This window comes from Tachypleus tridentatus, chromosome 6, assembly GCF_004210375.1.
Source record: "Tachypleus tridentatus isolate NWPU-2018 chromosome 6, ASM421037v1, whole genome shotgun sequence".
NCBI classification, from domain to species: domain Eukaryota; kingdom Metazoa; phylum Arthropoda; class Merostomata; order Xiphosura; family Limulidae; genus Tachypleus; species Tachypleus tridentatus.
Genome location: NC_134830.1, coordinates 60,291,522 through 60,314,841, shown reverse-complemented (window position 1 = coordinate 60,314,841; position 23,320 = coordinate 60,291,522). Strand labels below are relative to the sequence as shown.

General features: G+C 34.3%; 1 protein-coding gene across 9 annotated transcripts in view; it reads right to left on the bottom strand.

Moving 5' to 3' along the window:
• CROT (Carnitine O-octanoyltransferase) overlaps positions 1-20,180 on the bottom strand; it is a 65,274-nt gene extending 45,094 nt beyond the window's left edge. The window contains exons 1-6 of one of the 9 annotated variants that reach the window (XM_076505073.1): positions 20,056-20,074; positions 17,296-17,416; positions 14,267-14,354; positions 9,898-10,056; positions 7,997-8,121; positions 6,470-6,648 (exon numbers count right to left, since the gene is read on the bottom strand). In XM_076505073.1, the coding sequence (XP_076361188.1) occupies positions 6,470-6,648; positions 7,997-8,121; positions 9,898-10,042 (449 nt within the window). In that variant the 5' untranslated portion in view covers positions 10,043-10,056; positions 14,267-14,354; positions 17,296-17,416; positions 20,056-20,074. The other 8 variants (XR_013029091.1, XM_076505072.1, XM_076505074.1 and 5 more) reach the window with 8 other exon arrangements.
• Positions 20,181-23,320: the final 3,140 nt, after the last annotated feature.

Here is a 23,320-nt window from a genome sequence, read left to right as displayed (position 1 = left end):
AACACAAACAGAGTAATTAGGGAAGAAAGACAGATGACCCAAACTCAAGTGAAGACTTATGTTGATTGGTTTACTCTAATCCAAGACCTAATTGTGAGATACTGACATCCATGCGATGGTTGGACAAGAGCTCCCAATCAAAGGGGTGAACTGCAATTTTAAAGGCTCAACTCTCGTGTAAAGTTAAAAGGTACCAGGAGGCCACTTCATCCAGTAAGGTGACAGCTCAACTTTCATGGTTGTATAAATTATATCTGCACCAGCAGAACACTACCTTGCTACTTCGACTCATTGGTTATAGCTGTTTTTTTTTTTTTATGGAACCTATTCAGGAGATTGCCTTCACAGTTGACCACCCCAGTAGCTTGGAACTAGAAAGTGGTAAGGACTCCCATACTCCACTTTAGGAAATAAAGGTGACAATGCAGTAGAGAGTCCAGAGGAAAGTCATCAGTAGAGACAGTGCAATGGATAACCATGAAACCTTATTTTGAAAAACAGACCACACTAAGTTATTCACTCATGGCATGGCAAGGATGGGCATGTTTATGAAGCAAAATATTATAAGGTTATTCACTGTCAAGTGATTTTGTGGAACAACCGTCTCCAAAGAAAGCGTGCAAAGCCATGAAAGATAAAGTGAGTCGAAGTGGCTGTGAATTTAGAGTTTAAGAACATCTGATCAGGCACTATTTGTCACTGAGCATGATACATGGGAGAAAGAGGTAAAAAAGGTCCCTGAAAGAAAGAAAGTATAAATAAAATTTGCCAGTTAGAGTTACATCAAAGTCTGAAGAATGGCCACAGGTGGTATATGAAACCTTGAAGAAGAGGAAAGCGAGATATGATAAAGACAGTGGAAGATCAACATAGAGGGAGGTAGTTTACATGCCAGATTGTAGAATCTCCTCCATCAGATAACAGAGGAAAGAAGTGAAGAAAAAGGTGAGATTGTGGATCTGATGGGAGGAAACATAGAACAAGGTATGGGAGGAATAAGGCAGGGAAGAGTAGGTCAAATGAACCAAAAGACAGACCCAATTCACAAAGATAGAAGGAGAAAAATTGCCAGGGATTAAAACATCAATTGTGCATACCCTGAAACATTAGCAGAACATGCTGTATAACAACAAAGAACCTTAACTAGATACAGAAGTCTATCTGGATCTGATTGAGAGTAAAGATAGGAGACAGAAGGAAGGGAAATAAGAGAAAAGAAGGAGCTGCCCAGGTCTTCAGGAGAAAGGAATAATCTGAATAAAGAAGAAGATAGGTAGGGGGATAAACAATACATGAAACATCAATGACAAAAAAATCCAACCGTCAATGTCCACAATCTAAGGAAAGAAGGAAATATGTTTTAAGGGATAGCTGAAACAAGAAAAACAAAGAAAATGGTTCAAACAGACGTTGAGTAAGGGAATACAGAACCACATTAACATATCAGTCTAGAAGAGCAGGATGCCTTGGACAGTGACAATCTAGAAGAAACTCACGAGCATGGTAAGAACATAAGAAGTAAAAACCCTATGGTATTGGGGAAAATGAAAGGTATGGGATAAGGATGCTTGATATCCAGAAAGTGAGGAGACTGTAGATCTATGGTTGAACAGCCAAGTGAAAAATTCTGTCACATGAACCACAGTAAGCTCGTCAGCAGGAAATCCCTACTAGTAGATCAAAAATGGAAGACTTTCCACTTGCACTGGTATACTTCCATGAAAGATGGGCATAATAAACCAGCTAAGAAGGAAGTGACTTAACACATGAAACTGATCATCTTGCTAAGGATCAGACAAAGACCAAGCATGAAGATGAAGGATTTAAGTATTGGGATGTAGAATACAGGATCATAGTCAAGAAAGAATTGTTGGTTGGTTTGGTGTTTCTATGGCACAAAGCAGCTTGGCTATCTGTCAAACATCCAGTAAAAAGTTAAAATTAAAGTAAATTCAGTAAAATTCATAAAAGTAAATTAAGGTAAAACAAAACAGTTTAAAAAAAAAAGCATAAATAGCATTAAAACCAATGTTTACATCTAGTCTACAGCAGTAAGAGAAAAAATACAGTAATACAAGTTGTAAAGGACTTTCTGTAGCATAATTATAATTGCAGGTAAAATTGAAGCCAGTCACCAGAAGTGACCTGAGTGTTACACACACACAACACATTGATGTATTAGTCCCAGATAAAAGAAAATGATGAGTTAAAAAACTGTAACCACTGCATAGTCTAGTTATAACAACTTCCTCTTTCCAATCCTTATGGAAGCAAGATAGCCAATGTTCAGTATAGAGTTTTATTTGGAAAAGCTTGTTTTCACGTTGCTCGCTCCAAGTCGATTGCCAAATGGCACAAAGCCGACCCTTGAATACAGGACTATAGTTCATTTTTGTAACAGGCACAGCAGTGATAGTGCCAGAGCAAATAGATTTAGATGCAGTGTCAGCAAGTTTGTTCCCGTGAATACCAACTTGGCGTGGTATACAGAAAAACTTGATAGAAGTAGATGTTAAAGAGAAATGGGCCAGTTGGTTTTGAATATTGGGAAGAACAGGGTGTGAGCCAATGTGAAGCGATTCCAGGGCCAGTAGAGAACTAAGCGAGTCAGTATAAATAGCGCAGTTTGAGTACTGCTTAATTTTGAACCATCTGTATAAACAGGAACAGAAGGATGGTTTGAAAAATGTTCAGTGAATAACAGACAGACAGATTGTTCTGACTTCTGGAAAAGAAGCATGGCCCACTGAGAATGTTAAGGACAGACTTAATTCATCCAACTGAAGATTGTCTCAATCCAAGGTGGGATGCTTTTGGTAAGAAACAAACTTTCGAAGCATATGGTGAAGACAGTTACAAATGGTAGAGATGTTAAGAAGATTCACGAGACTCTGTGTGACACTCAAAACACAGCCCTGAGGGACTCTAAGTTCCTGTAGAAATAAACGGGTAAGTGTCAAACCCACATAAACTTGGAATCTCCTGCCCATTAAAAATTATTTTAAAAAATGGGCAAATGGCCATGCAACACATATATGTGGAGGTCTTGCAAAATGTCATACCTTCATGATGTGTCATAAGTCTTCTCAATGTCAAAGAATATTGATACAAGATGTTGTCATTTGAGAAAGCCTTCTTTGATTGACATTTCAAGTCAAATCAGGTGGTCCACGGTGGAGTGCTGTTGTCAAAACCCACACTGGGTGGGCAAGGAGGTTGTTTGATTCTAGGAACCAAACAAGAGCATTAATTATCCTCTCTAAGGTCTTACAGAGACAGGTTGTCAAAGCAGCTTGATGGTGGTTTGAAGGAATCTTGGCATCCTTCCCAGGCTTAGAGATAGGACAATAGCCTGGCACCAGGCATCAGGAAAAACATTCTCCTGCCAGATCTGGTAACAAAAATCAGAAAACTAGCAAGAGAAGCAGGAGATAGATTGCACAGCATTTCTTAGTGTACATCATCAGGTCCAATCGATGTACTGCCAGACTGATGAAGGGCCAGTTTGAGTTCCACCAGTGTATAGTCATAGAGAAAATCAGCTTGAATGGAAATAGGGGATCGCTCTGCCCAAGTCTTGATGGCTAAGAAGGTGGAGGAAGAAGCAGAAGTGCTAAATACCCAGCAAAAGCTTTCACCTAGAGTATCAGCAATGCTCCAGGTATCAGCTACTTCCTGGCCATCAGAGAGCAAGACTAAGAGGAAGACAGAATTATATAGCCCACTAACCTTTCGAATCTTGTCCCATATGACTTTGGAACAGGTGGTAGAAGATATACTGGTTGTCAACTTAATCCAAGATTCCTTCTGGCTTTGATGTTTTACCCACCATGCATGTGCATGGGCCTGTTGGAAAGTGATGTGATGTGAGTGTGGGATACCTACGAAAAGTGTCCCAGGCCCATTTTTGAGCCTTCCATGCTATGTGGCAGGCAGGATTCCACCATGGATTAGGATATCATGGAAAACATGTCAAGGTTTTAGGAATACATTGAGCAGCTTCCTATATAATATAGTTACTGCTGCCACACAGTCATCTGTTGATGGCTTAAAGACAATAGCAGGATCAAGGTCTGTGAAAGCAGTGAAAGAGGGCCAGTTTGCTTGATCTAGCTTCCACCAGAGTTGGGTGGCATCAACCATGGCCAGTCTCTCTCAAAATTATAGGAAAATGATCACTGCCTTGTGGATTATTCTCAACCCTCCATGAAAAGTGGGAGAATAGTGAAGGGGAACAAATTGAGATATCAATAGTAGTAAAGGACTGACTAGGTGTATGAAAATAAGTATAAGAGCTGCTATTGAAAAGAGAAAGGTTGTGATCAAAGAGCATATGCTCTACGGAGCAATCCCTCCCATCACTATCATCACTTCCCCAGAGGGGATGATGCCCATTAAAGTCCTCCAGGATTAAAAAGGGGGACAGCATCTGTTCAATGAGAGCATCAAGGTCTGAGTGATCATAGGTCTCTTCAGACAACAGGTAGAGAGAACAAACACTGATGGTACACTGCACCTCTTTTTCTTCGAACCATTTATGGTAAGAATGAATATAGGATAGGTGAGAGCCATTGCAATTGACACAATGAGGGTCCATTTTACACTCATAGGCATCGTTGTCCTTGCCACTGCAACAAGCACACTTCAAGGAACTACGTCAAGACCTCTTTGAGTGACTGAACCGCTGACACTGGAAATAGGGTTTGGAATGTATGATCGTACCTTGCAGTTAAGATAACCTGCCTTGATAATGGCAGGTGGACGTGGGATGTAAATGTCAGAATGAGGACATTGGTTTGCATAATAATTCCATCTTTGCCAGTGAAGATACGACTCACTGCAGAAACTCTTTGGGTGAAGAAACCAGCGACAATCTCTGGCTCAGGGATGTAATTCAAATCCTTCCCAAAAATAACTCCTAGTGATGAATTCAAAGTAGCATAAGGAATAACCTCAATAGATATATTCCCAATTGCTTTTGAATGCAAGAGGAGTTCACTTTGTTGAGATGTGGATGTTCCCACCAATATGTCACCAGAGCAAAGCTTCTTTTATTGACTTTGGAGAGACAGCAAGTCCCTCTAATCCCTTCTGTGAGACATCTGCCCTAAAGGTTTGTCTGAAAAAGAATGTAGTATAAGAAAATGAGGTAGAACAGGTATTAAAGATGTTGAAGATTGATATTCAGAATCTTCAAGACGTGCTTGTTTACCTATGGATTGTTTTCTCACTACTTTATTTAAGTTTTTATTTGGAGGATCCATAATAAAAAAGGAATGTTTTGGTGTCCACTGACCACACTCATCATGGAGCCTGATAAGGGGACACACTACAATGCCAAACAAGGATACTGCAGCAGTGCCAGGGTTTTGTGAGCACTATACCCAAACACCAGCACCAGATACAATGTTCACAACACCTGCTGAGAACATCTAACACTGGTACTTGGTTGACACTAGCCCAAGTGGACCAGCCAATTCACTGAAGGGGGGCCCCCCCAGGGTGGCCTGTCTACAGGAATTCAAGGCCAAAGTCGTGTGTTAGGGTTGGACTCCTCAACCACCAGGATCCTCTCCTCCCCTGCATGGGTTATCATGCATGGCAAACATGTGGGTGGATGTTTAGATCCCAGAGGAGGTAAACTGAAAGAACAGAACCTTCTCTGGGAGGTCCCCTCACCATGTACAGGAATTCACACTGAGCTGGAGGTGAATGAAAGATGGAAGAAAGGGATAAAATGTCACAAATCTGAGACACAAAATCCATAAAAACTAAATTAGGCCTAGGTGATTCCTCAAACCGTGTAAGGAACAATAAATTCTGGAAGCAGGAAAAGATTATCAAAATCCTTGTCACTTGGTACAAATACAACCAACTCAGGAGGAGCTTGAGCAGTGTGTGGGGATAAAGGTTGTTCCATGTAACATTTATCTCCAAATGTGTAAAAGCCAAAAGAACCACTGTCAGGTCTCTTGCCTTTGAGATCTGAAAAAACACACACACACTGCTAACTGGTGTGACCCCTGAAGTGATAATGTAAGCTTTGTTTATAATCCATTGTTTATAATCCATTAAATCCATTGTTTATAAAAATGTTCACAAAATTCAAATGCAGAAATATTACAACAAGAATAAACTCTTAAATATGAAATGGTGGAATGAATGAAAATAACATCAAAAAGTAATCAATTAACAATAATTTATGTATGAATTGGTGCCATATTTGATGAAAGAATACGAAAACCTTGAAACATCTGATTACTAAATGTTATTAATCACTGCCACAATTGTCCTATTCTTGATTAAAATCTTTCATTTTATGACTTGGTTGAGTATTTGTGTCGAATAGTATAACAAAATAAATAAAAATAGTATCCACTTTCACACAGAGTGGCTTCAACTATACATTGTCACCAACATAATCAGAGTTTTGAAATAATTTTAAGTTTTATGAATATTGTTGACTTACGTCCTTAATAATTTCCAGAACAATAGCTGGAAATATGTCAAAAGTGCAGCTCGATCAATTTGACAACCTTTTAATGCTGGCCAGGTCTCATGCAGATGATAAGTGGAAGCCATGCTCATACATGGAATCAGCGGAAGTCGTACAGACAGGTATGCTACATCCTCCCACCACTTTTCTAGCTAGAACATGTGCCAACAAGCAAAAACAAGTTTCATTTGTTTGTCAACATGAACTATCCTATATATAATAAGATACACTGAATTTTGGTATAAATAATTTTCTTCTTATTGACGAGACTAATTATTGAAAATTCAATTATTTTTGGCAATAATACTGTATGCATATTTTTTAATAAATTTAAGTTTGTACCAATATTTTGACTTAATTCATTTAACATGCCAATTATGTCACTCAAAACTTTCTACAAAACGTATTCATTTACACATCAAAAACTAAGTTTTGTAATTTTTACATTTGTTTCTAAAAAAACATGAGAGACAGTTTTTTGTTATAGATTATAATCTATAACAATAAACTTAGCACGATAGATTAGGTAACAGTAATTTGAACTGACTTTACTAAAACACCATGATGTATATTTTTATGTACTTTATTTATAAACACCTTCTGACTAGAAAAAAGTAGAAATACTTGTCCTATCTTCAATAAAAAATTACCCATCTCAGAAAAACAAAGAATAAAAAACAACAATAACTGCTAATGAACACATACATGATGTAATAAATTAATATTAATATATATCAAAAAGTGCAGGATCTGGTTTCACATTTGCATCTAGTCAGCCAGTCAACATCATGACTTCGCACATATCAGGTCAATGCAGACATTGTTAACCAGGTTAAATATTGTTGACTAAGGAATTTTACCTTCCTGAATTACATAAACAGTCTTGGTGAAGACATAGAGGTATTTTCCTAAGCACATCACAATTACAGCAAGATGGAACAACTCCTCACACAGCCATGGAAAAAAAAAAAAAGTTACCATCCTGAAAATTTCTCAGACTGACTGATTCCTCCTTAAGAGGATGTGGTATGGTCTCCATATTCACTTGATTTGTCACCTTCAGACTTATTTTTACATGTTATCTAAAAGACAGAACTTATGTTGACTCCAAGCCTTGGACTATTAACAAGTTCAATGGCAATATATGCCAACAGATTCAGAACATCTCTCTTCAAACATTCCCTGAAGTTATGAAAATATGGCAGTTTGAATGCAAACTGTTTTCAGTAAACATGGGACTTATGTTCAGCATGTGGTGTAAAAGGGGATTATGGGAACATAAACTTTCACCATTAGTCTTTCATTATTTTATATAATCACCTGATATTGTATTTTTTTTCAGCAACATTAAAATGTGTACATGTTTTTGGGACACTCTACCCCATTTCCTATAACTATTAATGCTTCCCTACTTTTATATATTTGGTCTGATTAACCATAACAAAGTTTGATAATGATATACAGATATCATTAGCAATAACGTACTGACTTAACACATACCCAGTTTCTCATGTGTTTTGTTTTCTCCATCAATTTACAGTGAAGATGTCTACCAAGTCCTTGTTCAAACCGAGCCACAATTGCTTTTGTCTTCAAGTATTCTTCATCAGATACAAGAGGCTGTACTGCATAGTATTAATTCAAAATAACAATGAAAATAAAACCACTTTTAAGTTGTAGAACACAATAATAAAAAAGTCCCACAGATCTGTTCCTAAGTTCTACAGTTTAAATGATTTATGTCCCTTTGTAATAAAATTAGGAGAATACAGTGAAGGCTACAAGGGATATCCTTTGGACATATCACTTCTTATATTGGAAAGTATTACCAAAAATGAAGTATTACATTTAATTCATAGAAGGGAATTATGTTAGTACTGTTTCTTTACTTACTTCCATATTAATCAAGTTATTATTACAATTCTACAACAACATTTTTAAGTTTCCAAATCATCATAGGTGTGTGCATCATCAAATCATTGATTTAGCATCATAGTATGTAGTTTAAAGTTTCTTTTGGGTTACATTATATTGGTAAAGTAGTTCTGTGTGTGTTTTATCACTTATTAGTAATGTAAATCATGCCACAAATGCTATTATTCTTGATTTTCCTTCTTTTATGTTTAGCTTTACATTAATGAGTCATATATAAATAAAGAAATGTAAATCTAGTTATACACTTGCTATGACACATATTACTGGCACTTCAATTACCTGCTGTGAAGGCGAGACTTGCTGATGCAATACAAGAATGTTTTTAGCCCTGTTTTGAATCTAGTAGAATTCCATGTTAGTGACCATATGATTGATTTGTGTAGTTAGATTTAATACTCAAAATATATGTATGCATCAGAAAGACTTCTTCTGTAAAATATATACCTGCTCACAAAACTTTACATATGAAGGATTAGCATTGCAAGTATACCACAAAGTCCATAACATTTGCTTTAATAGGGTGATACACTTAAGAAATAAAAGATTCCACAATTCCGTTCTCTAAGCATAACACTGCTCCTATATTTCCTTTTTTTTATTAATAAACAATCACATTTTGGCAAAAGTTACTCAAATTATTCTAAACCAATTTTTCTTCAGAGACTCCTTCACTGAATGTAATATTTCCTGGATTTCCATATTCAGATAATGTTATTGACAGAAAATAATCCCATAGTGTATAAAAATGGCACAAATATAAATAAATATATATATGTTCAGGAAATTTTCAACTTAAACATTATTTTCCTTTAACTGAACATAGTATAGTATTTCTTTTCTCAACTAGAATATGGAAACTTTCATCATCTTATATCCCCTTTTGAATGCTCACAAACCCCTGGGGTCCACATCCTAAGCTGAAAGCCACAGATTTACACAAAAGCACAAATACTAATATTTGTCACTAATTCTTAAGCCCAGTGAAAAATGTTTTATAATCATGCCAAGATAATAATTATGAAAAGCAAACTTTAAAGTTAAAAATTAATTATGTTATGGGGGAAGGCACTATTTACAGGGTGAGTCATGATTTTCTGCTTGATCTGTTAAGAGTGAAATGTTATTTTTTCATATTAATATTATTGGATTTGAAAACAAACAGTTAGGAGTGAATGTGGTTAACATTTGATTCCAGATATGTCTGCAAATTCTGATGAGATGTTGGTCTAGGAAGATTTGCAAGTCTATTGTCATTATGAAACAAGTCCATAAAACATACTTCATGTAAAACATTTCATATTATGGAGATGAGTCACAATTTACTAACTCCAATTTGTTATATTAAGAGTGAAATGTCCTTTTCTGATATGAATATTAGAAAAAACAAACCGGAAACTCTTAGGATTGAATGTGGTTAATGTAATTACATTATACTAAAGTTTACCTTTGAAAAAGAAAATCTTTACCTGATTCCAGATATTTCTGCAAAGTCTGATGAAGTGTTGGAATAGGAAGATTTGGAAGCTTATTGTCATTATAAAATGTCTGTTCCTTCAAAGAGACATGAGGATTCTCCTTTACAGACTGTCTCTCTTCTTTCTTTGATGACATTGGAGACTATTGAGCTGAAACATGAGATAAAACTGTTTAACAGAAGAAACTTTGTAGAATGGATGGTGACTACCTGTTGTGGAGACACAAGTGTAGAGGATGATGTTTCAAAAGTCTTCTGCCTCTCGTCTTCAAGTCAGTGTGTGTGTGTGTTGGTGTTGTCGGTCTTTTATAGTGTCCTGGTGGATTGTGGAGAGCATGTTATTATTGGTTGGATTATCACTGTTTCTGTTACTCACTATTAAACCTTCACTAAACAGAGATTCTGGATTAGAGCTGAGTAATCTGTGGCTGCCATTGGTTGAATCTACAGGAAATTTTTTCTCTAATCAGAAACAGTGATAATCCAACCAATAAAAACATGCTCTCCACAATCCACCAGGACACTATAAAAGACTGACAACACCAACACACACACTGAGTGGGTTTTCTCGGGGCACTCCCATTTCCCCCCACAGCAAAAACTTAGGCATTGGATTTTTAGATCCCAGCACAGGCAACTTTATTGCCAAACCCTGAGTCGGGTCGTTTGAATTCGTGTTCATATTTACTTTGACTTCTGCCTTTCGGGACAGGACCTGGCCGTTCTCTCCGGTGCTGCCTTTGCCTCGGTCTAGGATAACATTAAGAATGACCTCCTTCACCCAAAAAAAAGAGTCAAAATTATTTAATAAATAAATAAATAAAACTAAAACTAATAACCTTTCATGAAAGGGGAAGAAGAGGAACCACAACGTTCCTGAACACCCCAGTTGGAGAGAGAATTCTTACGATTTATCTCTCTCTAAACTAAACCCCTGCCACGTTAGTTTGAGTTTACACACACTGACTTGAAGACAAAGGCAGAAGACTTTCAAAACATCGGCCTCTACACTTGTGCCTCCACAGCAGGCAGTTGCCATCCATTCTACAAAGTTTCATCATGAATATTCTGCCTAAACAATCTATCAAACAATGTTTACCAGAATTTTCTTGGTGTTAACCAGGAAGCTAGTTCATGAAATGTATGCATTTTTTTTAAAGTTTGACATTTATTTATTCTTTGCTTGAACAATTTACTATTTAACAATTATATTTAAAATACTACATTGCAATGTTATAGCTAATTAATATTTATAGTGTTTACTACACATTTTTAATTTATTATTTTATCAGATCTCTCTCAATGCAGAGTAATTAACCTTGTTCTTATGTTTATAACAACTGTGTCATTTCAACAATATAAATGTGTCAGAAAGACACTCAGCACTTTTACACTTAAAAATAAAAGTAAAAACATGGAGCAAATACTAGTTCATTGTCTGTAAAATATGATGAGGCAAGTTTTACAACCCCACCCCATAGTATACCCTAACTTCAAATTTCATAGCTAACTGAAATAAATACATTTTGTGAAATTAAGCTTAAACAACAAGGAGGATAAAAAGTGCAGTTGGGGCAGCCAAATGTTGGTAAATTCTTTTATGAGCAAATCAAAACTAAGATTATTCATGAAATGAATTTCTGACATATTCACAGAATAAATATTGGTAAAAACTGATTATATTATCAACTTCTAAGATATAGAAAAGCCAGTACATTTTGGTAACACTACATCCCAACAATGGCATGTTGCTTAGTAACAAAAGTATAACCTAATATTCTTGTTAGTCTATGTACTGAAAGTATAAAATGAAATGTATTGGTAACAAAACTGGAAAAATATCAGGTGATTTCTTAATTTAGAGTCTATTGTTTAAAGAGGTTTATTTTAAATTAAACATATTGGTGACTTAACAGAAAATAGTTTAATTCAGAAATGATTCAAGGTTAAAACTGAACAATTACTTTTATTATCATGATAATTTTTATGCAGTTGGCTATACAATAGTTGATTCCAAACTAATGTTTACTTCAGGTTTATTATACCAATACTCACAACACTAATAAGGTTTCACATAAAAAATACACCCTTCACAGTGCCCCTGCATCCCCATCACTAAAACCATTATGGACAGGCAGTAATCTGACTATTCTATCTTGATAAATGCATTGTGGCTTTTATAACTTCTATTTTGAGAAATCAAGCATGACATGACACAAACTTGGTTTTATATAGGTTAAATTTCAATTAGCTTTATTGTTTATCAGATTGATCTTCAGTTTTTCTCTAAGTATATAGCTTGCTGTGATTAGAAGTTAATATTAATTAAGCCTGATGGTGACTCAGAAAGTGGGTTTAAAACTAATTCCAATATTTTTCTTTTTAGATTATAACATGTTTTGGGATGTATTTGTTTATCCTGGTTATTCTAACCTCTAAACTAAATTAAAATAATTAAAAAATCTTAAAGACAACCATTGTCAAGCATTTACTGCAACATCCAAAAACCAACCACTCTCTTAGAAAAATAAAACAGTCTTAGCTGAAGATGACTCCTACCTTGCAAAAATTTGTGTGTTCCATTATTCTATTATTCCAACTGTTAAGTATGAAAAATATAATCCATCAACACTATTTGGACCAGCATGGCCAAGCGTGTTAAGGCGTACGACTCGTAATCTGTGGGTCGCGGGTTCGCATCCCCATCGCGCCAAACATGCTCGCTCTTTCAGCCGTGGGGACGTTATAATGTGTCAGTCAATCCCACTATTTATTGTTAAAAGAGTAGCCCAAGAGTTGGCGGTGGGTGGTGATGACTAGCTGCCTTCCCTCTAGTCTTACACTATTAAATTAGGGATGGCTAGCACAGATAGCCCTCGAGTAGCTTTGTGCGAAATTCAAAAAAACAAACAAACAAACAACACTATTCCCTATACAATCTTAAACACTTCAATTACATTCCCCTACTCCTTCTTTTTCAAGAGAAAACAAATTAGTGATTTCAACCTTTTCTTACATGACAACCCCTCCATCTCAAGCACTATTCTGGTAACCCTTCTTTGAACCCTTTCCAAGAATTCATTGTCTTTCCTAAGGTAAGGAGCCCAATACAGAACAAAATATTCCAAATATGGCCTAACCAGTGACCTGTACAATGAAATCATGACCTCTTTAGACTTGTATTCAATATTTCTATTAATACAACATAAAATCATGTATGCTCTACCATCAGCAGTTTTAGAGATTGATCCACTATTACATCAAGATCCCTTACTTTCCTGACACTGCTAAGTTTATTCCTATGCAAATTATACTTATAATTCAAATTATGATAACCCACATGCATTATCTTCCATTTATTTGTCCAACTCACTAAATTATCTAAATCCTTCTGTAAATCAGAAGCATCCTCTTCACACTCTGTAACACCCAAGACTTTATATTATCAGCAAATTTAAGTAATTTATTGACCATTCTTTCAACTGTGTTAATGATTTATATCAAAATGAGCAAAGGTCATAAGACTGAGACCTAATGTATCCCACTTCTGACATTAATCCAGTTTGACTGAACTCCATTTGTAACAACCCTCTGTTTTTTCCATCCAGACTCTCTTATATCCAGTTTGCTAACTTATAACCTACACCTATACAGATTATTTTTTACTAGACATTTGTGTGGCACTTTGTCAAATGCTGTCTGAAAATCCAGATACATCAACTCTATACTGTTACCCTCATCTACATAAGCAGTAACCTTTTCAATGAATGTCAAAGATTTATGAGGCAAGATTTTCCCTTAGTGGAGCCATATTGACTATCTATTAAACTTTTAATCTTTGTTAAATGAATTTGCAAAACATATTTTATCAGACTTATCTTACAAGACTCATCTTACAAGTGATGTAAGAATAATGAACCTATAATTACTGGGGCGACTTCTATTATTTCCCTTGAAAAGAGGAATCACATTAACTAACTTCCAATACTCTGGTATCTGCAAACTATTCAAAGACTGACACAAAACAGTAGTAAGTAATTCACATATCCAATCTTTAACCTCCTTAAAACCCTTGGGAAAATATTATCTGGTCCAGGAGCTTTACTGTTTTTTAAGGTTCCTAATTTTTTCTTAAACACCTTAGAATTAATGCAGTTGTCTTGTTGAATGTGATGAAAATCCACTTTTAAGAAACTTCATTGTAATATCACCCACATTACAATAGGATGATTCTTCATTAACTTGTATACAGACTTGCATAAAGATTTTGTTTCATGAACAATATTAATAAAATCAATCACAACACATAAATATGTATACTCTTACTAATATGTTTGAAAGGTCAAGGAAAATAAACTCACTTTTTTGTAAGCTGTAGTTATTATTCAATATCAACAGCAAATCTCTCCATGCTTTAAACCCCTTGGTTACTTCTTAGCAGTTCTATTACTGGAAATGTTTTTAACCAATTACATAAATGTAAAGTCACTTCTTTATTTTGTTAAACACTGTATTTAGACCATATTCAGTTATGTTTAACTATTATTTCAGGAAATAAAAGTGTACTAAGTCAAATAATTGGACGAAGTAATATTAATTAAAGAATTACTAGCTAAAAACTTGAATCTTGATAGCTTGCCCAGGTGGTAGAGTAGTAGACACATGTTTTTGCTCAAATAAAAGCAGGGGTTTTGCATCTTGGTTATTTAACTTAATTCTGAACCTTTTTTGGACTTCATATATAAATAATTCTAAAAGGAAAACACTGTTGAAAACTTTTATACTTTCTAATCTGAAACATGTCTTTTTAATTAGTCATACATGCTTTACTCTATTTGAATAACCTTCAACGATCAGGGGTAGCTGTTGCAAACTATCCACTCATATCACTTCTGAAAGTTAAAGATATGAACAACACATTTCAACAAATATATATTTAGTCTACTATATATTACAGTTGTATCATTTACTGCTAAGTTATACAGTTTAAATAAAATTACATAATCAAAATGTAAAGACAATTTTTTCTGAAAAAAATTATAAAATAAATTTCATTATTTTTACTTTTAAATATGCCAAAACATCTCCTTTTAAGTGTATTTTGAAAACTGAAAAAGAAAAGATTACTGTGCTTGATGTTAATTTTGGAGAAAATAGTTTAAAATTCAGGCTCTTATGAAACACAATCACATTACAGCAAACCATAATACAAATATACAAGTTCTTAAGATAAAATTTACAAATATTTTCTCATTTACTCAAACAATTGTCTAATGCATATACTAAGCAGTATCACAAAACCCTGGCTATGCAGATTACCACAACCAACTCCTATGAACAGTAAGAGTTTTCAAACACGACCCTGTTTTTGTGAGAGTGAACAATCAAGATCTCCACACCTAAAACTATACTTATACTGTCAAATAATTTATAATCAACAAAGAATAAAAACCACTCCAAGAAAAAAACAATATTATGTGCAATAATATAGTTCTACATAACTTTAATACAATTACAAAATATTTAGAGTACTAAATAAAAAAGAAGTGGGGTCAGGGTAAGGGTTAATAATTAGCATGTCCAGACCGTAATTCCAAAAGTCCGTAGTTTGTATCCTACCACTGTAAAAATATGTTCTGTACTCTGAAAGAAACCAAGGATGCACTAAAACAGTGACAGTTAAATCCCATTATACGCTCAAACAAAAAGCAGTCAAAGAGCTGGTAGAGGATACTACAGCTGCATTCTCTCTGAGCTAAAGTTTTAAATTAGGGACAACTATGTGAAAAAATCCAAAACTAACAAATAAGAAAAAAAATTACTGATGTGTAGCATAACCAAACAAACAAGTTTGTGAAGAACAACTAACCCTATTTAAATACACAATACATTTTAAACAAATATTTGTTTTGCCTTTTCTGCCCCTTCACATCTTCCTTTGCAATCTATTATGAACTACAGTTTGAATACACCTACAGCAGTTTAATCAACATTACTGTTAGATTATCAAAACTCAGAATACATTTCAGCTTATCTCACATGTACATTTCTGGCTACCTATACATTGTTTTATTTATTACAGAGACATACTTAGTAAGCCCATAATTTCAAATTCTAGAGATTACATGGGCATACCATGGAAAAAATTTTTTCACATTGCATCAAATAATGTTTTTTTTAAATATCAAATCAAATGTTCCATTTCTAATATTAAAGTTTGCAAGAATGAAAATTAACATTCATGTAAATATTGCTTGTATACAATAGTTTCACAAATGAAAGCATTTTTTTACTTTCTGAACTTTTTCATTGACCCACATTTTCTGGATATTGCTATATGATCTGAGTGAAGCCTTACCTGTTTATATGTGTTAAACATGTTCAGTACCATCTTTACTCTTTCTTTTGTGAAACAGCAGTCAGCAAAGACTGCTTAGAAGTTGAATCCTGTTAGCTCGGCAAAATATTTATCTGAGAACATAGCTGTGGCAGAAGCATTCATGGTATCCAAATAATGAATGTGCAAGTTTCAATAGTGAATAACAATATGTAACTGGCTCAGTGGTTGGTTGGGTGTTACATTACTGTGATTTTATTGATAGGCTAATATGTTTACTTACAAATAATTAATCAGTATTAAAGGAAGAGCTTTGTTGCATAATACTATAGAACAGCACTGTGCTTATATCAGTTAAATACAATTTTACTTACTTTTGTCCTGCTCATAATGCTTGATTGTTCTATTTCAAGTATTAATTATTATTCACAAACATATCTGATGCATATTGGGCTGTGTAACATATTATATAACAACTCTGATACAATTTTTACTCATTCACGTTGTCTAATCATACCCATCTGTACAGTTAAACCTATAATATCTGGCTTACATGCATGAATCTCATGAACATAAAATACATTGGAATATCTGTTTATCACAAATATTCTACCCCATAACTGCATGCATAACAGACTGCCTACACAGTTATTAAACATTTAAAAACATGAAATGCATTATTCATCACTGGTCATTCCAATGTGAACAAGTTTATTTGTCAAAGATGTGAAGTTTCATTGTTATGAATAATTTAAAACATTTTTGTCTTGATTTGAAGTTGCATTTTTCTTTTGTAGTTTAATTTGAATACAAGTTTTCATTTTTAAACCAAAAAGCAAAAAACAACAACAACAAAATTACAAAAAAGATATTTAGTTCATCATTGTTCATTAACTGAATTAAAAATAAACAACTAAATGTAACCTTTCACATCTAGTTATACATTAGAAAATAAAATTCCAAACTAATTTCACAAAATTTTAAGAGGACAAAAAGGAGCTTATTAGCCATCAAAGTTGTCCCTTCTAGCTTCCAACTATAACCAACCATTACTGTTCATGTATTCATCCAGTCTTTTCAAGAACGTGGTTAAATTTACTGTCTCCAACACCCTTACAGGCAGTTCATTCCAACTCCCCCTGTTGAAAAGTAATGCTGTCTAAACTGCAGGTGACTGCTACCAAAATTTTAAAATTTATGACAACTTGTCCTATTGTTTTCATTACTTAAACAAAAACGTTTTATGGATCTATATTCTCATTACGATTAATAATCTTAAAACCTTAAATCAAATCCATCTGACCCTTCCCCTTTCCAGAGAAAACAAGTTTAAAAATTTTAATATCTTCTTATGGGAAAATACCACCACTTTTAATATCATCTTAGTGAATCTTCTCTGAACCTTCTCCAACAATTCTATAACTAGGTCTTGCCTTTGTTCAAAAGTTTTGAAATTGATTCATTCATTTCTTGATAATTTTCCCATACTACAGTTTTAACTGCCATCAACAATAAAGTTTCAAAAATTGGTATTCAACAACCATTCATATAGTTATCAAGCTCTTTCTTTAACTCACTTAAATTTACCGTCTCCACAACATCCATTCATGAGACCAACCAGCCTATTGGAAAAATAAAACTATCTTAGCTGAAAATTATTATCTTACTGAAATTTATATTTGTGTATCCTAGTCCTACTGTTCTAACTGTTAAGTATGAAAAAAGATGGTGTATCAAAACTAACAATTCCTTTTACAATCCTAAAATCAGATTCCAGTTTAAGAGATTTCAACCTCTCTTTGTATGACAATCCTTCCATCCCAAGTACAATTCTCTGAACCATTTCCAACAATTTAATGTATTTCTTAAGGTGAGGAGCCCTAGTCTGAATACACTATTCCAAATGTAGTCTAACCAGTGACCTATACAATTAAATCATAACCTCTTTAGACTTTTATTCAATATTGCTGCAGATAAAACCTAATATCCTATTTACTATATCACTACCAACAACACACTAGTTGGCTTGTCTGTTTATTCTGAAGTAAGCACAAAGCCACACAGAGGACCATCTGTGCTTCGTCCCACCACCGGTATTGAAACCTAGTTTCTAGCAGTGTGACTCCACAGACATAATGCTGTGCCACACTACTTGGATGGCTTTAGAGACTGATCAGCTATTATCCCAAGATCCCTTTCTTTCATTCTTTATAATCCAAATTATGATAACCCACATGCATTATCCTGCAGTTATTATAATTAAATTCCATCTGCCATTTATTTTCTCAGCTTATTAAATGATCTAAATCCTTTTGCAACTCAGAAGCATCTTCTTCACAGTTAGTAGCATCCAAGATCTTAATACTATGTGCAAATTTAAATAATTTATTGATCATTCTTTCATCTAAATCATTAATGTAAATTGAAATGAGTATGGGTCCTAAGACTGAGCCCTGAGGTATCCCACTCCTAACATTAATCCACTTTGACTGAATTCCATTTGTAACAACCTGCAGTTTTCTTCCATCCAGACTCTCTTCTATCCAATTTGCTAACTTATACCCCACACCTCTAGAGATAATTTTTTTACATGCCTTTTCTGTGCTATCTTGTCAAATGCTTTCTGAAAATCCAGATACACCAAATCTATACTTTTACCTTCATCTACATAATCAGTAGCCTTTACAAAGAATGTCAAAAGATTAGTGTGGCAAGGTTTTCCTTCAGTGGAGCTATGCTGACCATTCGATCAAATCATACACTTTGTTAAATGACTTTGCAGAGTGTCTTTTATCAGACTTTCCAAAACCTTTTTCACAACTGACTTAAGACTAGTGGATCTATAATTACTGGGAAAACTTCTAATACTTCCCTTGAAAACAGTAGTACATTCACTAACTTCCAATCCTCTGTTATTTGTTCACTAATCAATGACTGAAAACAAACAGTAGCTAGTGGCTCACATATCCAATCTTTAACCTTCTTCAAAATCCTTGGAGAAATATTATGTGGCCCAAGAAACATATCATTCTTTAAGTCTTCCAAACTTTAACTATCTCAAAATTAATGCAGAAATCTCATTCAATCTTGTTTCCAATCTATCAACTGTTCAAGATGTGAAATGCTGCTTAAATCTTTGTTAGTAAAAACCGAATAAACAATGAAATTTACTAACCCAGCTATCTCATGATCATCAGATACAAGCATTCCTTTATCATCCTTCAAGGGTCCTACCCTCACATTTACATTTTGTTTACCCTTAATGTAATTAAAGAAATCCTTACTAACACTCACAATTACTGTTAATTGTTTACATTTTCAAACACCCTTATCTCATACATTCTTTTTGAAGTCCTGATTTTCTGTTTCACCAACTTTCCTGATCCTCTATAATCTTCTAAATCTCCCATCACACCACTTTACCAGTCAATTTAAATTTCTCATACTTATTATGGTTTTCTTATACTTTTTGTGAACCAACCTGTTATTTTTTTATGAGCAGCTATCTTTTTCTTTCAATAAGGAATATGTTCACCTTGAATATTTAAACGAAAAAAATTTCTGTTTTCAATTTTACCTTACCACAAATAAGAATAGTAAATTGGATTAAGATTCTAACTCAATTACATAGATTTTCAATCGATTGTATGCGGTTTCACTCAGCATAGGCCTCGCACCAAACATCGTGAGGAACAATATAAAAATCATATATCTCACATAAGCTGTGGTGTTATTAACATTTATGGTAGTATGTTAAATCTAATCATTTTTTTTTTTTTTTTCTAATAGAGCTTAACCTAGATGTTACTTAACTCTTCCACCAAACACAACTTCACCGTTCACAATGAGAACTTATCTAACAGTAACAGTTACAGTGACGCAGTCAGAAAGAAAACAGTATGGGTGGACAGTATTTCAGAAGCTTTTTTTTATTCTTCAAAAAGCTTTTTACATTTATGCGAGTTTATGTTTATGATAAATAAAGAGTATTTACTGCTTAAAAACAGGAACAATAACAAAATGGCATACATAACTTTTTCATATCTTAATAGCATATTCAATTTAGACGTTTGGCTCTTCCTGCCACAGGCCCGGCATGGCCAGGTGGGTTAAGGCGTTCGACTCGTAATCCGAGAGTCGTGGGTTCGAATCTCCCTCGCACCAAACATGCTCGCCCTTTCAGCGACGGTCAATTCCACTATTCGTTGGTAAAATAGTAGCCAAAAATTGGCGGTGTGTGGTAATGAGTAGCTACATTTCCTCTAAATTAGGCTGCTAAATTACAGACGGCTAGCGCAGATAGCCCGTGAGTAGCTTTGCGCCAAATTTAAAAAAACAACTTAGTGGCAGAGCTGAAAGACCTTTAACGATAAAAATCATGTTTTGATACCTCTCGTAAGTAGAGCACAAATAGCCGATTGTGTAACTTTGGCGAGATGGAAATTGTATCTCGTTACTTCAGATACAGTGTAACTTACAAGCTCGATATAAGTGACTGAGACTCTTAATCCAGTGCTTTAATTATTAAGGTTGTGTTTATTCTAAGGGATAACAGATACACCGTACATTTTGTAGATGAAATAATTAGTAAGTTGTTGGTTGGCTGGTTTGCAGTGAAGTGAAAAGCTCTACAATGGGGTATATGTGTTCTGCCCACTGTGGATATCAAAAAACCAGTTTCTAGCGTTTTAAGTCTGCAGACATACCGTTGTACCACTTGGGGGTGGGGGCGATTAGAAAGAAGTGAAATCTTGGTATAAGTGTTAACTGTGAATTTATGCCTGTACAGTGAACAACAGTAAACCTAATTTGGAGCACGTATAATAAAATAAATAAAACTCATACACTATTATTAAAGGGATTTTACTTTGTGTTATTCTTTTTACCGCATAATTCCAAAGAAAATACTTAACAATAAAAACTTTTTTGCAGCGTTTATGTCAGAAGTAGAATTATATTAGTAACAATAAAACAAACTCCACAATATCAATCTCAAAATGACAACATATGATCAAACCAATATTTAAAAAAAAAGGAAATTATGAAACACTAGAAAAGCCCCCCAGTGGCACAGTAGTATGTCTGCAGACTTATACCACTAGAAACAGGGTTTCGATCCCCTTGGTGGGCAGATTACAAATAGCCCTTTGCGTAGTTTTGTGTTTAATACAAAACAAACAACAGAAGGAAAGTGACAGAAATATAAAAGTTATTAAAAAACAAGAGATAATATTTAAAGCCAGATTGCAAACCCAAATCTCAGTTTGATAAATAACGAGATAAAAAATGAACATACTAAAGGTGAAAAGAGTGGAAATGATAAACATCAAGCTGCGACTGAGATGAAATAACAACTGATATTATGAACTGCAATCTAGCATTAACGGATCTAGGAGAGCAAACCCAAAAACGAAATGATAATTTTAGCCTACAAACAGGCAGTTTGTTAATATGATTTATTGCAATGTGAACGTGGCGTAGCTAGGGGACAAAAGGGGGTACATCTGTCCCTGGGCGCAACATCGAGGGTGGGGGGCGCCAAATTGATGTTACATAATTAAATTTTGTCACGAGGAGGCGCGAACACTGACTTTGTCCCCGGGCGCTGAAAACCCTAGCTTGGCAACTGAATGTGAAGTATATTTTCGAGCCCCATTGAAAGTATACAAGATTATTTCAAGTCATTTTTTCTCTTTCGGATAACACAATACCATAGATGCTCGAACTTACTTTGGCATTTTTAGCTCAATTTCTTTAAACTTTGCTCTCCCCAAACACTAACCTTGGATCTACTACTGAAATCCCGTAGCTCTTTCTGAATCCCAGGATTTGAATTTTTAGTAGCCAGTATTATAAATATTGTACATAATTATTTTCCATTTTTTTTAAATCAGAAATACCTAAACTATCTCTGTTGCCTAAATAATTTAAATAATTACAAAATGATGGAAACTCAGGAGCGATCTAAAACCTTAAGCACTTGTCTGAATAGCCTTGAATTTAAAACTATTATTTTACCTGATGAATGCTTGAAGTGGATCCCTTTTGTATCGGCATTTTAGTGTGCTGCCATTTTCGATGCAGAAGACTTATTCAAATATCCAGAGTATAAGCAATTAAACCTCAATAAAGGCAGATTTTTATTATCTTTTCATAAATTTAATCACGAAACAACACTGGTTAAAATATTTTTGAATGTGAAAACATTAGCATAAATTAGACAAAGTAATTTGTTTCTTCCGTTTTACTAAATAAACACCATAAAGACCACTTTCCGTGAATTTGTTTACAAAACTAGCTGAAGTAGAAAGCATAACCTGTAGTCTAGCACGTCTCACAACGAAACATTGGAAACTTCACAACCTAACAAATGATAGAAAAAAAAATTGTATAATGTGATTTAGTATTTCTCTTATATATTAGCTGATGTGGCTTTGCTATAGGAAAACACGCACGCACACACTCATTTATTAGATTGTGGCATTTGATTAAGTATCGTAAAAAGAAAGGTACCAGACAAAATTAGTGACACAAGTTTTAGCATAGAAAGGACTAAGCCTACATTAAGGTAGTTTGAGGTTATAGCGCACTTTTCGGTTGAAGCTCTTTCGGTTCAAGCACATTCGATTAGTATATATGAAGTTAATTACATACTATGTGCTAATGTTGTTGCCTACTAAAATCTGAAGTAATTCTGGAAAGAAAAAAATAGTAATTTTTATTTATTTTGCATTTCTCACGGTAGTTAGGAGGTCGTTCAAATTGATGTCATCTGTGATGACGAAAAACCCACTTTAAGTAAAAATATGTCTCTTGACGGTTGGTAAGGATTTTAACACTTTTACTAATAGTAGTAAAATTAAATGGACTTGCGTGTCCATTATATTCTATTAGTTTTTACTAATAGTAAAAGTGTTAAAATCCTTACTAACCATCCTGAGATATATTATTTCATCTGTACTGAGTTAGAATAGAACAACTAACATATAAAATATGAATATTTATCAAAAAAAGATAGTGTCACTAGGGACCCAGGAAAAGATACATACATTCTCAAAAATCTATAGATTTTCTTCTA